Below are 19,068 nucleotides of genomic sequence, written 5' to 3' on the forward strand. Positions count from 1 at the left end.
GCAGTAGACAGCTGCAGTGCCCTGTCACGGCTCATTCCATCGTTGCTATTGTAATTGCCGGTGTTCTTTCGTGGACGTGATTGGCTAGAGTCTCCCAGCCTTGGATAAACAGAGATCTCAGAGGGCGTCAAATGTTAAGTAATCTCTAGGTTACAGTACAATTGTAGCTGTCTGTAGTTCCAGCAACATATTCCTCAGGTGTCCATCCACATATATTTTTTACATGTGAAAAGAATACGACCGTCGACGTGCTAAATCATCTTGTCACTTATTAATTTGAGCAACAAGTTAATTGTTAGATTTGAATATTGGCAGAATCGCGCACTTTTTTTTTAAGGAATCAAACTCCCGAAATATGTCTTCAGAAATTCCGGAGATTTTCAAAGCTCTGCTTGAGTACCCCTTCACTATTCCTACTATTGATGACAACGGTAAGAATTTGTATAACGGGGCAAGTTATTGTCTTTTCTGTCAACTCTACAATTGCATAATAGCAAAGCATTGCAACTGATTGCAACGCACGCCACAATGTAAAAAAACATTAGGCAACTAACTGTCCCCTGAATACTGAAGAAGTGGCTTGCTAAATTTCACTAATTTTATGAGTTTATACTATATATAGTATAGCCATATACTATAGGCTACTATAGGCTACAGCCATATTATTTAGGTGCTTCTGTTAACATGTCGCCACATTGTGAGAAATAACCCTTTCAGTGCAACTACAAGGAATTCGGTACTTAGTTTCTGTGAAGCGAGTCATGGGGGTCATTGCTGATTTCCGTTGGTGACGCAGTTCAATATTTACCCGAAGCCAGTACGCTTCTGTCTTTTCTGGAACTAATACTAATATCTTGCTGGAGGCTCTATACTTCTTGTCAAAGCCAATGCCATGTTGCATTCCACTTTAAAATGTGTTATGCAACAGGTCTCAACGACTGAGGTCAAATCACATGTTATGCCACAAGACTCTGCATCGAAGTTCTCTAATTTAGGTATTTTGTTGCTGATGATTGATGCTTCTGTTGATCTCAGAAAAGCTCCCCGTGATGTTAACATTTGTACTGGGAGTAATGCTGTTACTGACCCATGTGCTGTGTGAATACCTTTGGGCATTCACCAAATGAATCACTTGTCACCCGTTCAATCTAGTGTCAGAATTTGAGAGGATTTGCACAATTACGATTTCTGAATCATGCTTTGAAATCAATAGTGGGCAACTGAACACGCCAGGAAAGAAAATAACGTGATCCTCAGACACACACATGAATACAGTCGCTGCACTATTTACAAGTCCAACTCTCACGTGACAGAAAGTTTAAAGTGCTGAGTCATGTGCCTCATAATGTGCCCACTGGGTTAGAGCAGCAGAGACCAGCATATGACTGAAATGTACATCAACAGTCCCAGTGTCTGTCTGTCACCGCTGAATGTCTCTATTATGGCTGTCTTGGGGCATTATACCTTAGACTGGCCTTTTATACAACCCTCCAGTTAACACCTTGTTATGCCCAGGTGTCTCACATCACCACTCTGAACTTGACAGGCTGTGTTGATGCAGAGTGTTAGAGGCTACTCGGTGCATATTTAGTCCTCTATTTTCTATGAAGAAAACAAAGCAGTGATGGCTCTACATTCAATCAGTGGCTAACATTGTGAAATAAAGGACACTCACTCTGACCCCAGCTACTTCCGAATACATTTGACCATGAGGTACATGACACATGCACACAATTTGGGAGTGGCTTTGACCATACAACCCAGTTTTTCTAAACAATACACACTTTGCAACTGAGCTAAGAACTAGAGAGCAAACATTAGTGTCTAGATTAATGGTTATTTGGTTATGTGACCTTAGATAGGTAAGTCCTTCAAATTCATATGTTGCCTGCTGTTGGCTCTATGGCCTAAATGTGACCTAATGTACATAACACTTCATATTAGACATATGACCTTGAGAACAGTTGGAAAAAAAGTATACTTCAATGATTCTGGATTCAAAGATGTATGCTAAATAGTTTAAGTAACCCTCAACATAGTATCCTCATTTGTTTCTCAAGTCAAGTCAATTTGATTGATTCCACTAGGGGAAATTTGTTTGTAGACAAGTATTAAAACAAATTCAATCCATCATAAAATACTACATAAGCACTCTCTGTTGCCTGAACACATTCTTCTTCTTTGCTGGTCTGACCCCAGAATGACATATTTACTAAAATCAACCTATGTGAATGGCTGTAGCTTTGATGAGGATTATAACGATGATGTGAGCCATAACCTTAAATAACTTATGATAACATTATCATCCGGTCAGGACATCGGTCTAAATGTAGCCAGGTTTCCCGTCTCGCTGTGGTGAGCAAGAGACTGCACTGTCTGAACACAGTGTACAGTTCTGCTCGCGTTCAAGTACTCTTTCGCATAAAGATACTCCCCATCCTCTCTCTGTCCGATCTTTTTTTTAAAGAATTGAACTGTAAGATAACTGAGACGATTATTATGGTCATACATTTCTTAATATTTGCATGCCATATGCATTTGTTTGAATTGATTTGAATCAATAAAGATGTTCTAAAATAAAATGTTTAAAAAGAGAATGAGAAGAAAAATGCGATCTAATCTTGAGGTGCCGCGACATGGACCACGCCCTACGTTTTACCAAATCATATATCCCCATGCAAATTACATGGAAATGATGCACTGTAACTGTGCACCCATCACGATGGTTCGTGCCTTGCCACGTGAGAACTAAAGTGCTATCAAATGAAACTTAAATGTGTATTGAACGGAAACGTAGTCAACTGTAGGCTATATGTTATTGAATTTTATGACAATGAAGTATGTCTTTTAAATTGTGAGAAGAGATACAAATAAATAGTCTACATTTGGTCTGTATGTGCCCAAGATAAATGAATAGGCTAACCATAGCCGATACGCCGAGCGTAGATCATGAAGTTGCGTGGATAATGAAGTTCCTCAAAGGCATCAGCTGGAATACTAGGCCCACACGTTATTTATTTTACTTGGTTAGTTGATTGGAATGCATGTTATTATTGATTTTACACATTTAGGTAATGTATGCTTCTCAGACACATATATAACTCCGTCAACCAATGGGTGCAAGGATGAGAAAAGCAATAGAGTAAGATCTATTGGTCCTTTTTTTGACGACACGCCTCTTTTGCGCAGAGGATGTCAATATTCATGTCGGTGGAACGAAGAGTGCTCCAATCCGCGTCGTGTTTTGTAATACTTTTTGGAGAGGAGGCGCGGTTTCTCTTCCACATCTGAATTCTTATTTCTAGACCAGTGTCAGTTTTCGGTGCCGTGGCATTTTTTTGTTGTTAAATTAAAGGCAATTGTGCTTTTTTAGATTTGAATCGACGTCGGACTGTAGCACATTGATTATTTGGGATCGTTTTACTGTCTAGTTTACGTGACATACGCCTAAAAGTCTTAGTTAATATTCTGTAAAACCAACAACAATGTCTGGGGATCCGATAATGGAGCCTATCACAATCACCCTGGAAACGACTACTGGTGTGCCTAGTTCGTTTCCAGTGGTGTTGAAGAAAATAATGGAAACACCACCACCGAATTTGCTCGAGGGAGACGACGGTGAGTCTAGATGTTTCCTATTTCCACGAATAGGCTATGTTTTGGTGCGTAGCCTACTATTAGCGACAGAAGATTCCGGAAACAACCGAATATATTTTCCAAAAGTTGAAGCTTTCCTAGTCATTTTATACATACGATCCCTTAAGTTACTTGAAAGTAATGCATCATTGTAGAATAAGTCCGAAATTTAACGAGTTGCAGGCGTAACTATACAATTTAAACTATTTATATTAGGCTCTGTAACTAGCTAGTTGAAACCGATTTTGCAACCACCGTCGGGGTCCAGTCCCACTTCACACATTCTCCCCCTGCCTGTCCCAATATCTAAACACTTTGAGTCTGTCTCACCCACCCTCATGTGACATGTTTGAAATTCTCTGTCTCATTAATTGAAGATTATAAGTACTTCTATTCCTTCTTGTTTTCTTCTAAATTAAATAAACATTGTTCCAGGGCTGTGTTACTTTTTTTCCTAGAGCTGTGTTGATTTTCCCAAGTAATCTCTCTTAATTCCAATGGATTGAATAAGATTCACTGTCCCCTGACCCTGAGTCCCCCTGTGTTGTGACCAGATACTGACAAGGAGAAGCTGTACCTGGGAGATGACGTGAACATGGGTGGGGGTGTTAGCGGTCTGGGTCCCTCCGCCGCCCTGACACCCGCCATCTGGGACAAGACTATCCCGTACGATGGGGAGACCTTTCACCTGGAGTACATGGACCTGGAAGAGTTCCTCATAGAAAACGGCATCCCCACCTCCTTGGAAGGCACCACTGATAAGGAGGGCTCAGTGGAGAGTAAGCCAGAGAAGAAGGCCTCAGCCATGGGCAAACCAAAGCCCAAGGTGGCACCAACTCCTGGAGAGCCTGTCTCTCTGCTGCCCATCCTGGAGCTTGACCCATGTGAGGAGGAGGTGGTAACCATCACCCTCAACAACAGTGACATTAGTGACACGGCTGAGGAAGGTGAGACTCAAGACGTTACTAGATTTCTCCCCAAGCTCAGATGACAAATGGGGAGCAACATTTAAAAGGGTCTAGAGGGCTGCAGGGTCGGGGATAGGTAAAAACATCTGGTTGCAATTGCCATGGCTCCTGTGTAATTTGATAGTAATTCAAAGTGACTTTATTATCTTGTGGTTTGTTGTTCTAGACAACAAAACAAGTCCCAAGGGCACATCCATAAATTGAGGACACCATATACATAGTGTGTTCTGAATGTCAGCCAGTACATTCATGTAGGGGAAACTGAGGTATTAATAGAAACAGACCCTGTGGAGGGGGAAGACAGAAGTTTAAACAGTGATTACATAGGAGGACTAATCTGCAAGATTCACATAATGGTTGGCTATACAAACTGCTGCATTGACCTAATTACCTCTACTTTGACCTTGACAGAAATCAGTGTCAGCCTGTGTCAGCTCCTAAAGTTGAGTAGCTCAGTTTCAGTTGAAAGACTATAGGTGGTGGAAAGGTATTAGGAATAATGACATTTGTAGAATCCACCAGCGTAACCATAATGCAACCACTGTGCAACAGTAAACAGACCACCCAAATTTGAATTGAATTTGAGTTGAATGTTGAAAGTGAGTCGTGTCAATCAAGAATGACTGAGATTACCCTGTGATTAAACCACCCACTGTCCTCCTGACACCACAGACAAGGACAGGGAGACCCCTGAACCCCTCGACCCAGAGGAGATCGAGGTGGAGGTGAACTTTGAACCTGACCCCACAGACCTGGTTCTGTCCAGTGTGCCTGGCGGGGAGCTGTTCAACCCTCGCAAACACAAGTTCTCAGATGAGGAGCTGAAGCCTCAGCCCATGATCAAGAAGGCCAAGAAGGTGTTTGTGCCCGAGGAACGGAAGGTAGGTTTCGGATATGCACAACACATAGAAACTAATAGTTTTGGCGAAGGTTTTAATACCATGTCAGACATGTTGGACTGCACTGTATGAATACAGTTTCAATGAGATTTCAGAGGTCCAAATGACAACCTTGTTGTGGTGGGTGCAGTTAGACTGATGGGGTTGACCTTAACAAACTGTGTTGTATACATCTTGGAAATTGTGAAGAACTCTCTTTTCTCAGGATGATAAGTACTGGCAGAGGAGGAATAAGAACAACGTGGCAGCTAAGCGTTCTCGGGATGCCAGGCGTCTGAAGGAAAATCAGATCACAGTACGGGCAGCATTCCTGGAACGTGAGAACACAGCGCTGCGACAGGAAGTGGCTGAGCTACGGAAGGACTTTGGGCGCTGCAAGAACGTTCTGTCTCGCTATGAAGACAAGTTTGGAACGCTGTAAGAGACCGAAAAACACCTGGTGGTAGCCCATATTAGTCATTTTATTATTACTTTAGTATAATGCATTGCTTAATGTCCTAACTAAACACCACAATATATCCTGGAATATTGTTTCCTTTGTACCATTCAGTTGAACACATTGTCCCGGTTAAGAATTAGAATTAATATCAGAATGGCATAGTCTCGCACCATTATTGATTATCATAATGTACTATACTGATCTTAGAAATATGAGTGGTTTACTAGGGAGACTGATTTAATTATTGTTTTTGATGATTGACGTTGGTGTGAACCACCCCCTTCACTGATGTCCCTGTCTCCAAAAAAGGAGAGTCATATATCACAAAATACATTGTAGATTTATTTGAGCTTGGAAGACATTTGCTTTTAAATCTTACACTTTTGGCTTCATGCTAGTAGTTGCATTATCACTTAGCAGCATGTGAGTCCTGATCGTGTCTTTATGTTGTTACAGGGCTGATAAATTAACTTCTAGGCTTCCTTTTCTTCATAGTGTAGCTGGATCAAGATGATAACAACTGTGCCCTATCTTAACTGTGACCAACAGTCCTATCCAATACTTCTATATCAGGGGACTACTTCTACAGCAGAGTAGTAAAAAAAACAACCATGTTAGAAACGCCATATACACAATGCTTCCTGTTGTGTAGACAGTCTCCACTTCACTTGTGCTTCAATCCAGTTTGAATTCTAGTCCAACTAGAGGTATTCTCTTACCTTCTGAAGGTCCATATCATATAGATATACAGTGTCTATGTAACTTGTCAGTTCTATTCTCTTCCTAATTGTTGTATTGTGACGTTCAGATGTCATGTATAGGATCCAATGATGCATGTAAATAGTTGCAGAATGACATTCTATTTTATAGACAATTCCTTATTTTCACACATACTATTTCAATATAAGAAGTATTCAAAAATTCAGGTTATTCATCTATTCTCTGTTAACTGTGCTGTTGATTTTAGAATTTGTTGTATAATTCTCAACCAAACTATTACAATCCAACCAACCTCTTTGTATGTTTACTTGCTCTAAATGGCTTCTCTAAGCTATTTACTGAGACACTCTGGGAACTTTCTATGGCAATGTGGATCCGATCGTGATCTGTCCTTGTGTAGGGCAGGATAATACCTTTTGATGTGCTTGCCACTGAGCATGAACTATTTACTAGAAGTCAGACCACACCAAACTCAGACCACAGAAACATGCTACATAAGTCCAGTAGTATTAGAATATCTGATGCAGGAGTTTTCATTTTTACTGTTAACAAACTAGGAAGTCTCTGATTTTGTGGGTTATTTTTAACTGGGTGTCCCAGTTTTCACCAAGGACCCAAAATACCTCAAGTGTCTTCCCCAACTGTATAGATGCAATATCCAGTCTACTGGTTTACCACAGGGCAGATCCTATGTGACCTAAAGTTTCACAAATCACCATCTTTGGGATCGTTTCCACAACATATTAGGATTAGTCCCAGATGTATCATTGGCCTCTGCTAAGTGGAGTCTGTCCAGAAAACTGTGCCCCAGCCTCATTGTGTTTCTTGTGTTTTTTCAGATTGATTTGACGTTCCCATTTCAATACTTTATGTTTTGTTTTTAAACAAAGCATATTACTTGTCAACCTGTTCACCGCCAGTTTAAAGCTACTACTACTGTAGCAATGTACTACTGGTCAACTGAATTTAACTCAAATCGGTGAATTGAGGTAAAGAGAATGTACAACAGAAACCAGTTTTCTTGCATTGTGATGTAAATATTTTAATTCAGGGAAAGACTTCATTATTTGATAAAATTTAAATGTTCTTCCATTTCCCAATAGATCATTAGTTTTTTGTTGTACTTTCCAGTAGCCCAAATGGTGAATCTTCTGCTTCAAGATAAATTATTCATTTTCTTTTATCTTTTTTTTTTTTACAAATGATGAGTTGAACATTTTGAACAGATATTAGTGATTCACTTAATTAGTAAAAGTAGTCATGGATGTAGTCCTTTTGAATAAAACTATTGGTCCCATTGGTTAACAAATGATGTTCAAGATGGTAAAGCGATTACCCTTACCGATGAGCCTCCTGACATATTTTCTTTTTTTACATTTAGAATGGAATATGTTAAATTTTCAGAGATAATGACATTGCTAAAAACCCGTTACAATAGACAGTTAAATTTGGGGAATTGAACATAAATTCTTCTCTACTGTCTGTCTATGTGCACCCCTTGTGTGACATTTGTTTGTGACTTATGTTCCGACTTGTATATATATTAATAAAGCATTGGTTAAATGTAGGCCAGTGTCAATGGTTCCTTAGACTAGACAATTTGGTGCAAACACCAATGCTTATGTTATATCAACTCCTATACTATCGTATTTCACCACACCTATGTAAACTGGCTGGAAATCCTTTACCGTACAACATGGGGCAGTAAGAATTAGTCTGAATAGCTTTTTTATGACAAAGACAGCTTGGTCTAGTACCTCCCTAAAACAGCCATACTACCAGATCCTTTTCTTGAGGAACATTGTCAGGTGTTGTGTAACACAAAGTTGCAGTTGTATAAGAGCAGAGTGTGAAAGCATGCCATCTAGTGGCTGAGATGCAGACAACGGGCAGGGCGGAAACATGGGTTAGATCCTGGACACAAGACTTGAATAGGAAATATGCTTCAGTTCAAAAAGGATGAAACCAAGGTGCAAATTACAGGGTGGTTTGACCCCCCTAATTAAGACTTGGAACCCCCCCAACGAGGTAAAAATAACAGGTCAGGGGTCGATACACACCCTGGAGAAGAAGTTGAACCCCCCCTCAATTGTCATTCCATAATTTGCACTCTGGATAAAACTATTACTTCAGTAAACTATCCTTACCAGACATCTTGGGATAGTGAAAGTGGTGCATCTACCACCAAGAAAGTGTGCTATTGGTCTGTAAATTTGGAGGGATTGGTTCATACAGTTGATCATCTACAGATGATAATAGCAGAAATGTAATACTTTCATTGAGTATAGTCATATTTCGATGAGCCTCTTCTCCATGTAAAGAATGGAATGAATATATACTCTTGCATCAAGACTGATGTAAAAAAGAACGCTTTATTGCAATGTCAAAACATGTTTACAAAACAAAAAGAAAATAATAAAGAAACAGTTTCACAGAAAATCTGCAGCAAAGCAATTTGTGGTCCTTCAGATTTTCACCTCTTCTTGAAGCCATACTTCTTCCTCTCATAGAACAAGTCTGTCTTGGAACTGCCAAGGTTCACAATCTTGGGACAGCCATCTCGCTGTGAAATTTGGAGAAGAAAAAAGAGTGTTAAGCAAGAGATGTAAGGGAGAGTAGAAAGGTGAACAGTAGGTTGTAAATAGGATTGATTGCACCAAAGCAATGAATATAATAAACATTTGAAGTTACATTTTACAGTAGTGTCTTTATGATGATAAAACAGATATACAGAGTCCAGGGCAATAGTCTGTGAGAGAACAACTATGAGGAATAATATACTCAAGTCAAGAATCATTATCAGGTTAGATATGAAGTTGAGAGTAAGATCAAGCTGATACGTCAATCAGCCTTTTATATTTATATTAAAATTAGCTTGTCAAACATTGTTGAATTACTGGCATGAGACAGGATGATTATGAGAACTCATGTTTGATTACTCACATCTTTCTCCTGGATGGTACACTCTTTGCAATAGTAAGCGTCTGATACCCCAGGCCCTCCACAGATGACACAGCGCCCCTGGTAGGATCCGTAGTTACACTCGTCACAGATCCGCACTAGTGTACAGGGCCTTACGTAGGAATCACAGATAACACACTTTCCATCACCTTGGGACGGAGGTGGAGGAAGAAAATAAAGAAAAATAAATCGTTACTGGATATACACTGTACACAGTAAACTGTCCAAACAGAAAATTTTACATACTTGTAAACAATACATGGACAGGCGGGGAGTAATGAATTATATAGGGTTACCCACTATGATCTCCCTGCTAATTCGGATCCCGCTCAATACTTACATTTCTCGCACAATCTTCCAATAGCTGAAAAGAAACAGAATAGTTAGCATGACAGCTAGAGAGTTAAAGTTGTGTCGTCTCGAATTGTGTACATTAAATACAACTTAAGAGGACCAAAGTTACACTGACTCAGCCAAGCTAAATAGGCTAGCTAAACTAGCGTCTAAAAAAGCCTGGCGAACGACTGTTTGTGTTAGCTCTAGCTAGCAGGCTAGCTGCCTATACAGCACGGAAAGCAGATATATCTCTATATATCGTCAATTATTGTTGAATACACGAAACTGCTACATTGTAGCTAGTAATATGTAAGTATGAGAATACGATATAAATAAAACACCTTACCAACACCGGCTTGTTTTCTGCAAAATATCAAATCTGGATGATGTTTAGCCATTTTCGGCAAACGCGAGGAGAGCGATGGCTTCTACTATGACCTTTGAACTGTGAACCACACGTTTTCTGACTTTTTTCCTATTCGTTTATAAAACGATATAATTGCAAATGTATCTTATATTTGAGCATTCTTCAGTTAGGAAGTAATGCAAGCATCGAAAATATGATCGAATAAACCACCCCGCAAAAAATACTGATGTGTTTGTCCTCAATGAACACGGGCGAACCCATGCCATATAATGAGCATACTTTATTCAACAGTTCTTAGATAATTTATAACATAATACAAATATACATCTTTGTGGTAGACGATTTACACATGAATCACTTCGTGATTATTCATGAATCGATTATTATAACATTTTGATAGTAAACAATGATAACAGTGATTTTTCCTGCAAAATACAAGCACTGAGGTCACACTGATCCTTCCAGATATAATCAAATGAAAAACTAAAGTATAGACATTTCTACATATTTTAAATCAAATTAAATGTATGTATCTAAACAATTGTATATTATAATTTACAATGACGTATTATCAGTGTAGAAGCCACATATTACATACACTGAGAAGTGCGCTAGATCAATCTGTCAGGACAAGCGACGTTGATAGCCAACAAAACCTGACGTCAACTTTCATCGACACATCTTTGTCAGTGAACAAAATGGCAACCTACTGTCTGACTGTCTCCCGGCTCCAGGTTAGTGACAGATTTTCGGTCATGTTATCACATTCTGTGTGTTAAATAGGTCAGTGCTTGCCATTTTAGATTAAGGATAGGATATTAGATGTGAGTGTATTAACAAAAGTCCAGTTGGCCCTGGAAATAGTAGAGGGAGTCAGATTCGTGACGACCAGCCAGGTCATCGTGTCCCCAGTTCACTCCTGTCGTCGCTAGTGGGGATCAAGTTTGTCTTTGCCATTTAAATACGATCATTTCAACTACAAAATTAAGTCTATATACTGACAAATATGACAAATTTCATAAGCTTTTAAGTCGTTTAATGTCATTTGATTTGAGGAAACGCTAGTTATTTGCAAGGTTAACGCAAGGTTAGGGCGCACAGCAACCACACACGGCACTGGCAGGCGGCGTATTTTCACCAACATGGATAGAGTTCTAAAAATGTTTTAAGACAATTAACATTGACCTCTCGGGAAAGTTATTTAGCTGACTGTTTCATAACCTTGGGGGCCTCCTCAAAGGCAGCAGACTATGGCCACGTCGCTTCTTTTATGGTTAATTGGGATGTCTTGCTTAGTGTCATCCAAGACAGTGATTAGGCTTAGCCAAGAGTACTGTTTTTTTATTGAATTTTTGCATTATTGCCAGCACCCTCTGTTATAATATTTTCTTAACAGACCAACAGTCTGTCATCTCTTGATAGCACTGTCTCTGCATTAGCACAGTTATTCTATTCTAACTAGTGTAAATAACAAATGCGATTATGAGACACCTGTCTCTCGTGGTCTATTTGTGCCCCTGTCTCGTTTTTCCCCCATTTTGTATCTCTCTCTTTCTCATTGGCTTGCTTGTTTACCCCACATAACAGAGATGGTCAAGGCTATTTGTGTATTTTGTTCTACTGAGTATATGCAGTAATTGTGATATGCAGTTCCACTAGGATATTTTCAAAATAACCAGACAAATGTTAGAAATTTGTTTTGGGGATATTGATGCCCTTACTCACAGACACACATTCTCTGCAACTGTTTATATACAGAATCTCTTGTTGTATTATATACTCCAATTATATTCTATGATGTTCTCCTATTTGTAATGTAGCATATCGATGATGCAACGGGAGTAGTATGTACAGCAAATGTAGATTCTGTGTATCATTTCCCTCTCTGTCCCTCTAGCTCGCCCTGGGCCGCGGTGCGAGGCGCCTGCATGTGACAGCCGCTTTTAACGCCAAAGCCATGGTCACCATGAGCCGCTTTGAACCCAACTCCTTCATTAACTATGAGCAGCTCCAGTCAAATGTTGACATTGTACGCAAAAGGTCAGGCTGCCCTCTGTATTAAACTTGCACCAGCTGCTGTGTTAGGAAATCTAAGCCTATATTGTTGATTTATTCAATTTGTCCTGTCTTTCTCTCCAGGTTAAACCGTCCTCTCACCCTCTCAGAGAAGATTGTGTACGGCCACCTCGATGACCCCCACAACCAGGAGATCGACAGGGGGCGTACTTACCTGCGGCTCCGCCCAGATCGCGTGGCCATGCAAGATGCCACGGCTCAGATGGCCATGCTGCAGTTCATCAGCAGTGGTCTACCAAAGGTTGCTGTGCCCTCCACCATCCACTGTGATCACCTTATTGAAGCCTCAGCTGGCGGAGGAGTTGAGGACCTGCAAAAGGCCAAGGTGAGAGGTCAGGGGTCAGGTCAGGGCTTTGGCAGAAGGTGTGATGGAATGGGTTTCCATCCGATCAAGCCAAAATACAATGTTTTTAAAGATAGTTCTTTTGTGTGCCTTTCTCTTTTAGGATGTGAATAAGGAGGTGTACAATTTCCTGGCCAGTGCTGGCGCCAAATACGGAGTTGGCTTTTGGAAGCCAGGCTCTGGAATCATCCATCAGGTAGGCAAACGCATGCTCTACTAATGTGAAAGAATCTTTTGGACATGTTTTTACAGTATTAAAAACACTCTTCATTTCACACAGATCATCCTGGAGAACTACGCCTACCCAGGAGTTATGCTGATTGGTACAGATTCTCACACACCCAATGGGGGTGGCCTGGGGTCTATCTGTATTGGAGTGGGCGGAGCTGATGCTGTGGACGTCATGGCTGGGATCCCCTGGGAACTTAAGTGCCCCAAGGTGAGAGGATGTTCAGTCTGTATGTCATAATCCAGTCCTCCAATCAAAAACACCTGCATTCTGTTTACCTTATTGAAGATGTGAAGATAAGCTATTTAACTTCATAATGTGTCTGAATTAATTTTTGTAGTTCCAAAAAGTACTTTTTGGAAGACTCATTACATCCCCAAATATCTGCCCCTCTCCTGTTGTGTTCCAGGTAATTGGAGTAAAACTGACAGGCAGCCTGTCTGGCTGGACCTCCCCCAAGGATGTGATCCTGAAGGTGGCTGGGATCCTTACTGTGAAGGGCGGCACTGGAGCCATCGTAGAGTACCATGGACCAGGAGTCGACTCCATCTCCTGCACAGGTCAGAGAACTAGGCTGAACTTGACCCACAATCCTTGACTCGATGACTTCTAGACAGGATACTTTGAACCACTGTAAGCAGTGTTTTAACTAATTCAAAACAATGTGTAAGGAATCCCCTGTTTCGTGTTGTAGGCATGGCGACCATCTGCAACATGGGGGCTGAGATTGGAGCCACCACTTCAGTTTTCCCCTACAATCACCGCATGAGGACCTACCTGAACAAGACTGGCCGTGGAGGTACAGGACCCAGGCCACTAAGCCCGCTGATATCTAGAATCTGGGGAAGAATACTTTAGAGGGGGGACAAATTACTATATGAATATGTTAATAAAGAAAATTTTTGTCGATTTGATAACATGTTTCCTTATGAACTTACTAACTCCTCCTTCTCTCCCCCCATCTGCCCCCTCCTCCTCCTCTCACTCCTCTTGTTCTCTTCTTCTGTTCTCTCCCTTCCCTCTGCAGAGATTGCTGCTCTGTCTGATGAGTACGCTGACGTCCTTGTGCCGGACGAGGGCTGCGAATATGATGAGCTGGTCGAGATTAACCTGGACGAGGTAAGTGTCCATTTTCCCGTGTTCTTGTCCATGAGCCATGGACCCTGAGCTTGGGTAATAAGAACACCCTCTCTCTCTCTCTCTCTCTCTCTCTCTCTCTCTCTCTCTCTCTCTCTCTCTCTTCCTTCAGCTTAAACCCTACATCAACGGCCCTTTCACCCCTGACCTGGCCCACCTTGTGTCAGACATTGGGACTGTCGCAGAGAAGAACGGCTGGCCCCTAGAGGTCAAAGTGGGTCAGTGCAACCTTTAAAACCCTCAAACTGTTGCTTTGGTTACATTTACATTTATGCATTTAGCAGACGCTTTTATCCAAAGTAACTTCCAAGAGAGAGCTTTACAAAAGAGCATAGGTCACTGATCATAACAATGAGGTAGCCCCAAACATTGCAAGCAGCCAAAACATGAAGCATACATTGTGAAAAACCAAATAAGTGCCAAAGGGAAGAACCATAAGAGCAGTCAGTTAAATAAGTTACAATTAAACAACATGAAACCCAAAAAGTGCAAGAGTGTACCTGTAGAAGAACAATCAACAGTAAAATATTTCACAGCGAGTACAAAAAGTTTAAATCTGTTATAACTAGCCAACAAGAGCAACAAGTCTCTCAATGAGAGTCATTGCGAACCTGGAGGAAACTAACATCAGGCCCAGCCAAGTATTCCTAAGCGCCGTTGTACTCCCGGAACAAGTGCGTCTTGAGCCTTTTCTTGAAGGTGGGGAGACAGTCAGTGACCCTGATGGAGGTGGGGAGCTGATTCCACCATTGGGGGGCCAGACAGGAGAAGAGCTTGTTACCTGACATGTATCATGTTCTCTGACATGTTTCTGGATCCCCCTGCAGGTCTGATCGGCAGCTGCACCAACTCCAGCTATGAGGATATGGGCCGCGCTGCTTCCCTGGCCAAGCAGGCCCTGGACAAGGGGCTGAAGTGCAAGGCTTCCTTCACCGTCACCCCTGGGTCAGAGCAGATCCGGGCTACCATTGAGAGAGACGGATATGTGAGTCGGAGGAAACGGGGCTAGTTAAGCAAGGGGATAAATGCAGTACTATGAGGAGGATGAAGAATTCATACCAGTGGTTGTTGATGGTGCATAGTTGGTGTAGACTTAAAGTAAAAAAACAATAATGAGAGGTAATAATTGCAATGCAGTGTACTCAAGCCTTTCCTAACTAGGAATGTTGTTTCTTCCCTCAGTCCAAGATCCTGAGTGATGTCGGGGGTGTGGTTCTGGCCAATGCCTGCGGACCCTGCATTGGTCAGTGGGACAGGTAAGACCTCAATGCTATTCGGCCATACCGTGCCTCCGTCATTGTGCACTGCATTGAGGTGACTGAATAAGTGATGCTTCTTGCTTTTACTGTCATCCAGGAAGGACGTCAAGAAGGGAGAAAAGAACACCATCGTCACCTCCTTCAACAGGAACTTCACAGCCAGGAATGATGCCAACCCAGCCACACATGCCTTTGTCACCTCCCCAGAGGTACACACACTCACACAAGCAGAAGAGAAACTGCGTCCTCACATTCTCATTACACAGGCACAAAAGCAGACTGACATTCTCCTATCTCCTCCAGATTGTCACAGCCCTGGCCATCGCCGGCACCCTGAGCTTCAACCCAGAGACAGACTACCTCACCGCTGCCAACGGGGAGAAGTTCAAGCTGGACCCGCCCAATGCTGACGAGCTGCCAGCCAAGGACTTTGACCCTGGCCAGGACACCTACCAGCACCCTCCCCCTGAAGGTGGGGCCCTGAGGGTGGACGTCAGCCCCCAGAGCAACCGCCTGCAGCTGCTGGAGCCTTTCGACAAGTGGAACGGAAAAGACCTGCAAGACCTGCAGGTCCTCATTAAGGTCAGGAGGTGCTGGGGGATGAGGGGACCCTGTTTGGGCTGGGATGACAGACTGGTCGATGACCTCTACTGCACACCTCAATCTGTCAGTTGTAGATAAATCAAGTGTTTTTCCTGTGGAATTCATCTTTTGTCAAAACCATGTATTTAAAGAAATGGTAATGCTCAAGGCACTTCCTTTTCCTTCCTTTTTTCCTTTATTTCTCATCCTTCCGTCCTCTTTCTTTTCCATTTCCAGGTGAAGGGGAAGTGTACCACAGACCACATCAGTGCCGCCGGGCCCTGGCTCAAATTCCGTGGTCACCTTGACAACATCTCCAACAACCTCTTGATCGGAGCGGTCAACATTGAAAACGACGGAATCAACAGTATCAAGAACCAGCTGACCGGAGAGTACGGAGGCGTGCCTGATGTTGCTCGTCACTATAAGGTAAGACATCTCCTCGTGTCCTACAGTGCTTACAACCGTTTCATATTTTTTACTGACTTCAGATGGCGTTTTAAGCAACAGTTTCATTATGTTTTCATCCAGTTTCTCATGTGAGTGTCCCAAAGTTCTCCTGACAGCAGAACCAGGTGGTGTGGTGTTTATTAAGTGTGCTGTCTGTGTCACCAGGCCAATGGGCTGTCCTGGGTGGTGGTGGGAGATGAGAACTACGGGGAGGGCTCTAGCAGAGAGCATGCTGCCCTGGAGCCCAGACACCTCGGGGGACGCGTCATCCTTGTTAAAAGCTTCGCTAGGATTCACGGTGTGTGTGTGTGTGTGTGTGTGTGTGTGTGTGTGTGTGTGTGTGTGTGTGTGTGTGTGTGTGTGTGTGTGTGTGTGTGTGTGTGTGTGTGTGTGTGTGTGTGTGTGTGTGTGTGTGTGTGTGTGTGTGTGTGTGTGTGTGTGTGTGTGTGTGTGTGTGTGTGTGTGTGTGTGTGTGTGTGTGTGTGTGTGTGTGTGTGTCAATGTTTTTCTTTGTTATGGATATTTGAAGAAAAAAAAAAATGGGTAACTTGAATGCAGTAACAATATGTTGTCTTCTCACTTTCCCTCTACCTCCTCCTTTTCCCTTCCTCCTCCCTTTAGAGACCAATCTGAAGAAGCAAGGCATGCTTCCCCTGACCTTCCATAACCCAGCTGACTATGACAAGATCCGCCCAGACGACAAGATCTCCATCACTGGACTCAAGGACTTTGTCCCTGGCAAGGTGAGGAGACCCCTGTTACCGTGTGTCTCACACCTGTCCTACTCTTTTAGGTTGTAGGGGTCTGCATTTCATAAGGTTCAGTGTTGTACATGAGCACTCGTATGCATGCATAGCATATGAACCTGACCGTCCTGGGTATTTGTGTGTCCCTGATGGCGGTTAATCAGAATCAGTGACTGAATCTCTTGTTTTTTAACCTCCATTACTTCTCTCTCTCTCCTTCCAGCCGCTGACAGCAGTGGTGAAGCACTGTGACGGCACCCAGGACACGTTTCAGCTAAACCACACCTTCAACGAGACCCAGATTGAGTGGTTCCAGGCCGGCAGCGCCCTCAACAGGATGAAGGAGCTGCAGTAAAGAGACAGCCAGGAATAGGAGGGGCCAGGATGGTAATAGGAGGGACTTATAGAAGAGGAGGGGCACAGAGAGAAAGAAGGGGTTTGCTTCAGATGCAGGGGACAACAGGGGAGGGGGGTTGGAGAATATACATTCTGGTGGAATACTGTTACCCACCCTAACATACTTCAGAGAAAGCATTAACAGTACTTGGCTTCACTCTCATGGGTGTACTAGTGAGGGTAACAGGCAGCAGCTGTTATCAGCTGATTTAGGGTCACATTTTCTACGATCCTCACTTGAAATGGGGTGTACTCACTAATCCTGAATTGGGAGGGGGGGGGGGGGAGGTGAGGTGGGACTAGTCAAGGAGAAGAGTGGACTGGTGACCTTTCAACCAGGATGTGTTTTTTGGGGAACTAAAGCCACACCTGTAGATTTAACGCTCAAATTAATTTTCGTTCTGGAGCACTTGTAAGACCTTCCCAACTCTCTGTAGACATGACACATACACGCACACAAACTGTTCACAGGACTGTTTACATTACTCCAAATAGGAACTAATGTAGATCTATAAAAGCTACTGTGAGTCCTCTGTATCCTTCAGTCTGGTGGATGTGTTGGGAGAACAGAAACTGTGTTAAAAGGGAAGTTGCCACAGAATCTCAAACATGCATATGAACACGTGCGTGTGTCCATTTTGGACCTAAGCCCTTGTTGTTGTACTGCCAACTGCAGCTCTGCTCATGTTTTCACAGCTGTTCAAAACGGATTGGTCATGCTTGAAACTAGCGTCAGGTGTACACTAGCTAGCTATTTCCACTTTCAGTTGCTTCAGCACGAAATATAATGGATCACTATCTGTGATTCACTTCTTGCTTTGTCTCTTAGCTGCTCTAATCACAGACACACACAAATGCAATGAGCTTTATTTTGTTTTACTGTATTTCTGCATTTTAGCAAATCAAAAGCCTCGATAAGAATTGTATGTTTCTACATGATGATGGACCTCTGGCTAGATCTTCCACACAAAGCCTTCTTTACCTTACTTCACTCACACTACCATCACCACTCCCAATTCCTAAGGTCATAGGAACATCTTTACTGAATATTGTTAACAAGCAGGTCAAAGCCTTCAAGATTTTTAAGAGTGGCTATTTATTTATTTTTCTCAGAAAGGCTAAGATGTGCATTTTAATGAACTTGTCTTCCTTTTTTGTTTTGTATGGCGGTTTGGTCAGATACGAGGGGCTGCGGTGTGACTTTCACTTTTTCGCACTTTTCCTGTAACTTTTGAGCACCCTTTTTTGTAGGGTTCCTTGTGTGTTCTGTCTTTACACCCTGTGTCAAATCCCACTTCACCTCAGTTACATAGCAGTGGTGGAGAACCCTGCCTCTTGACAGGCACACAGACGGACTCTTCATTTATCTAAATGCAAGAACCTAAACAGTGTCATCTACAAAAATCTATGTATTTTTCTGTATTATGTGATAACTGTGATTGAGTTGCTCTACCACTGTTGGACAGAAATCTACCTTTTCTAGTGACCTCTACTCCCACCCACCCCTAGACGGTACCTATGGAC

General features: G+C 42.4%; 3 protein-coding genes across 6 annotated transcripts in view; 2 read left to right on the top strand and 1 right to left on the bottom strand.

Annotated features, from left to right (window-relative positions):
- The first annotated feature begins 158 nt into the window (after nt 1-158).
- tefa (TEF transcription factor, PAR bZIP family member a) lies at nt 159-8,229 on the top strand. 4 transcript variants are annotated; one of them, XM_084670687.1, is made up of 5 exons: nt 159-431; nt 4,191-4,583; nt 5,277-5,485; nt 5,709-5,920; nt 6,438-8,229. In XM_084670687.1, the coding sequence occupies exons 1-5, from the start codon at nt 356-358 to the stop codon at nt 6,454-6,456; spliced, it is 909 nt and encodes a 302-aa protein (XP_084526813.1). In that variant the 5' UTR covers nt 159-355; the 3' UTR covers nt 6,457-8,229. The 4 variants fall into 4 exon arrangements, with proteins under 4 accessions (XP_084526813.1, XP_084526814.1, XP_084526811.1 ...); XM_084670685.1 differs by lacking the exon at nt 159-431 and adding an exon at nt 3,190-3,618; XM_084670688.1 differs by having other exon boundaries at nt 162-431; nt 5,709-8,229.
- Nucleotides 8,230-9,015: 786 nt separating this feature from the next.
- On the bottom strand, nt 9,016-10,449 carry phf5a (PHD finger protein 5A). Its single transcript, XM_084670311.1, has 4 exons — nt 10,306-10,449; nt 9,964-9,987; nt 9,606-9,772; nt 9,016-9,225 (listed from the first exon to the last, which is right to left on the bottom strand). Exons 1-4 carry the CDS (start codon nt 10,355-10,357, stop codon nt 9,136-9,138), a joined length of 333 nt encoding a protein of 110 aa, XP_084526437.1. The 5' UTR covers nt 10,358-10,449; the 3' UTR covers nt 9,016-9,135.
- Nucleotides 10,450-10,963: 514 nt separating this feature from the next.
- aco2 (aconitase 2, mitochondrial) overlaps nt 10,964-19,068 on the top strand; it is an 8,307-nt gene continuing 202 nt past the window's right edge. Inside the window, exons 1-17 of the mRNA XM_084670649.1 lie at nt 10,964-11,060; nt 12,224-12,366; nt 12,466-12,727; nt 12,849-12,941; nt 13,026-13,184; nt 13,384-13,534; nt 13,669-13,773; nt 14,002-14,093; nt 14,224-14,329; nt 14,939-15,096; nt 15,294-15,367; nt 15,468-15,579; nt 15,674-15,952; nt 16,190-16,381; nt 16,568-16,700; nt 17,024-17,145; nt 17,372-19,068. The exon at nt 17,372-19,068 is cut by the window's right edge and continues 202 nt beyond it. Of these exons, the coding sequence (XP_084526775.1) occupies nt 11,025-11,060; nt 12,224-12,366; nt 12,466-12,727; nt 12,849-12,941; nt 13,026-13,184; nt 13,384-13,534; nt 13,669-13,773; nt 14,002-14,093; nt 14,224-14,329; nt 14,939-15,096; nt 15,294-15,367; nt 15,468-15,579; nt 15,674-15,952; nt 16,190-16,381; nt 16,568-16,700; nt 17,024-17,145; nt 17,372-17,503 (2,349 nt within the window). The 5' untranslated portion in view covers nt 10,964-11,024 and the 3' untranslated portion in view covers nt 17,504-19,068. The remainder of the gene's footprint in view (nt 11,061-12,223; nt 12,367-12,465; nt 12,728-12,848; nt 12,942-13,025; nt 13,185-13,383; nt 13,535-13,668; nt 13,774-14,001; nt 14,094-14,223; nt 14,330-14,938; nt 15,097-15,293; nt 15,368-15,467; nt 15,580-15,673; nt 15,953-16,189; nt 16,382-16,567; nt 16,701-17,023; nt 17,146-17,371) is intronic.

This window comes from Hypomesus nipponensis, chromosome 13, assembly GCF_054491055.1.
Source record: "Hypomesus nipponensis isolate SF chromosome 13, ASM5449105v1, whole genome shotgun sequence".
NCBI classification, from domain to species: Eukaryota; Metazoa; Chordata; class Actinopteri; order Osmeriformes; family Osmeridae; genus Hypomesus; species Hypomesus nipponensis.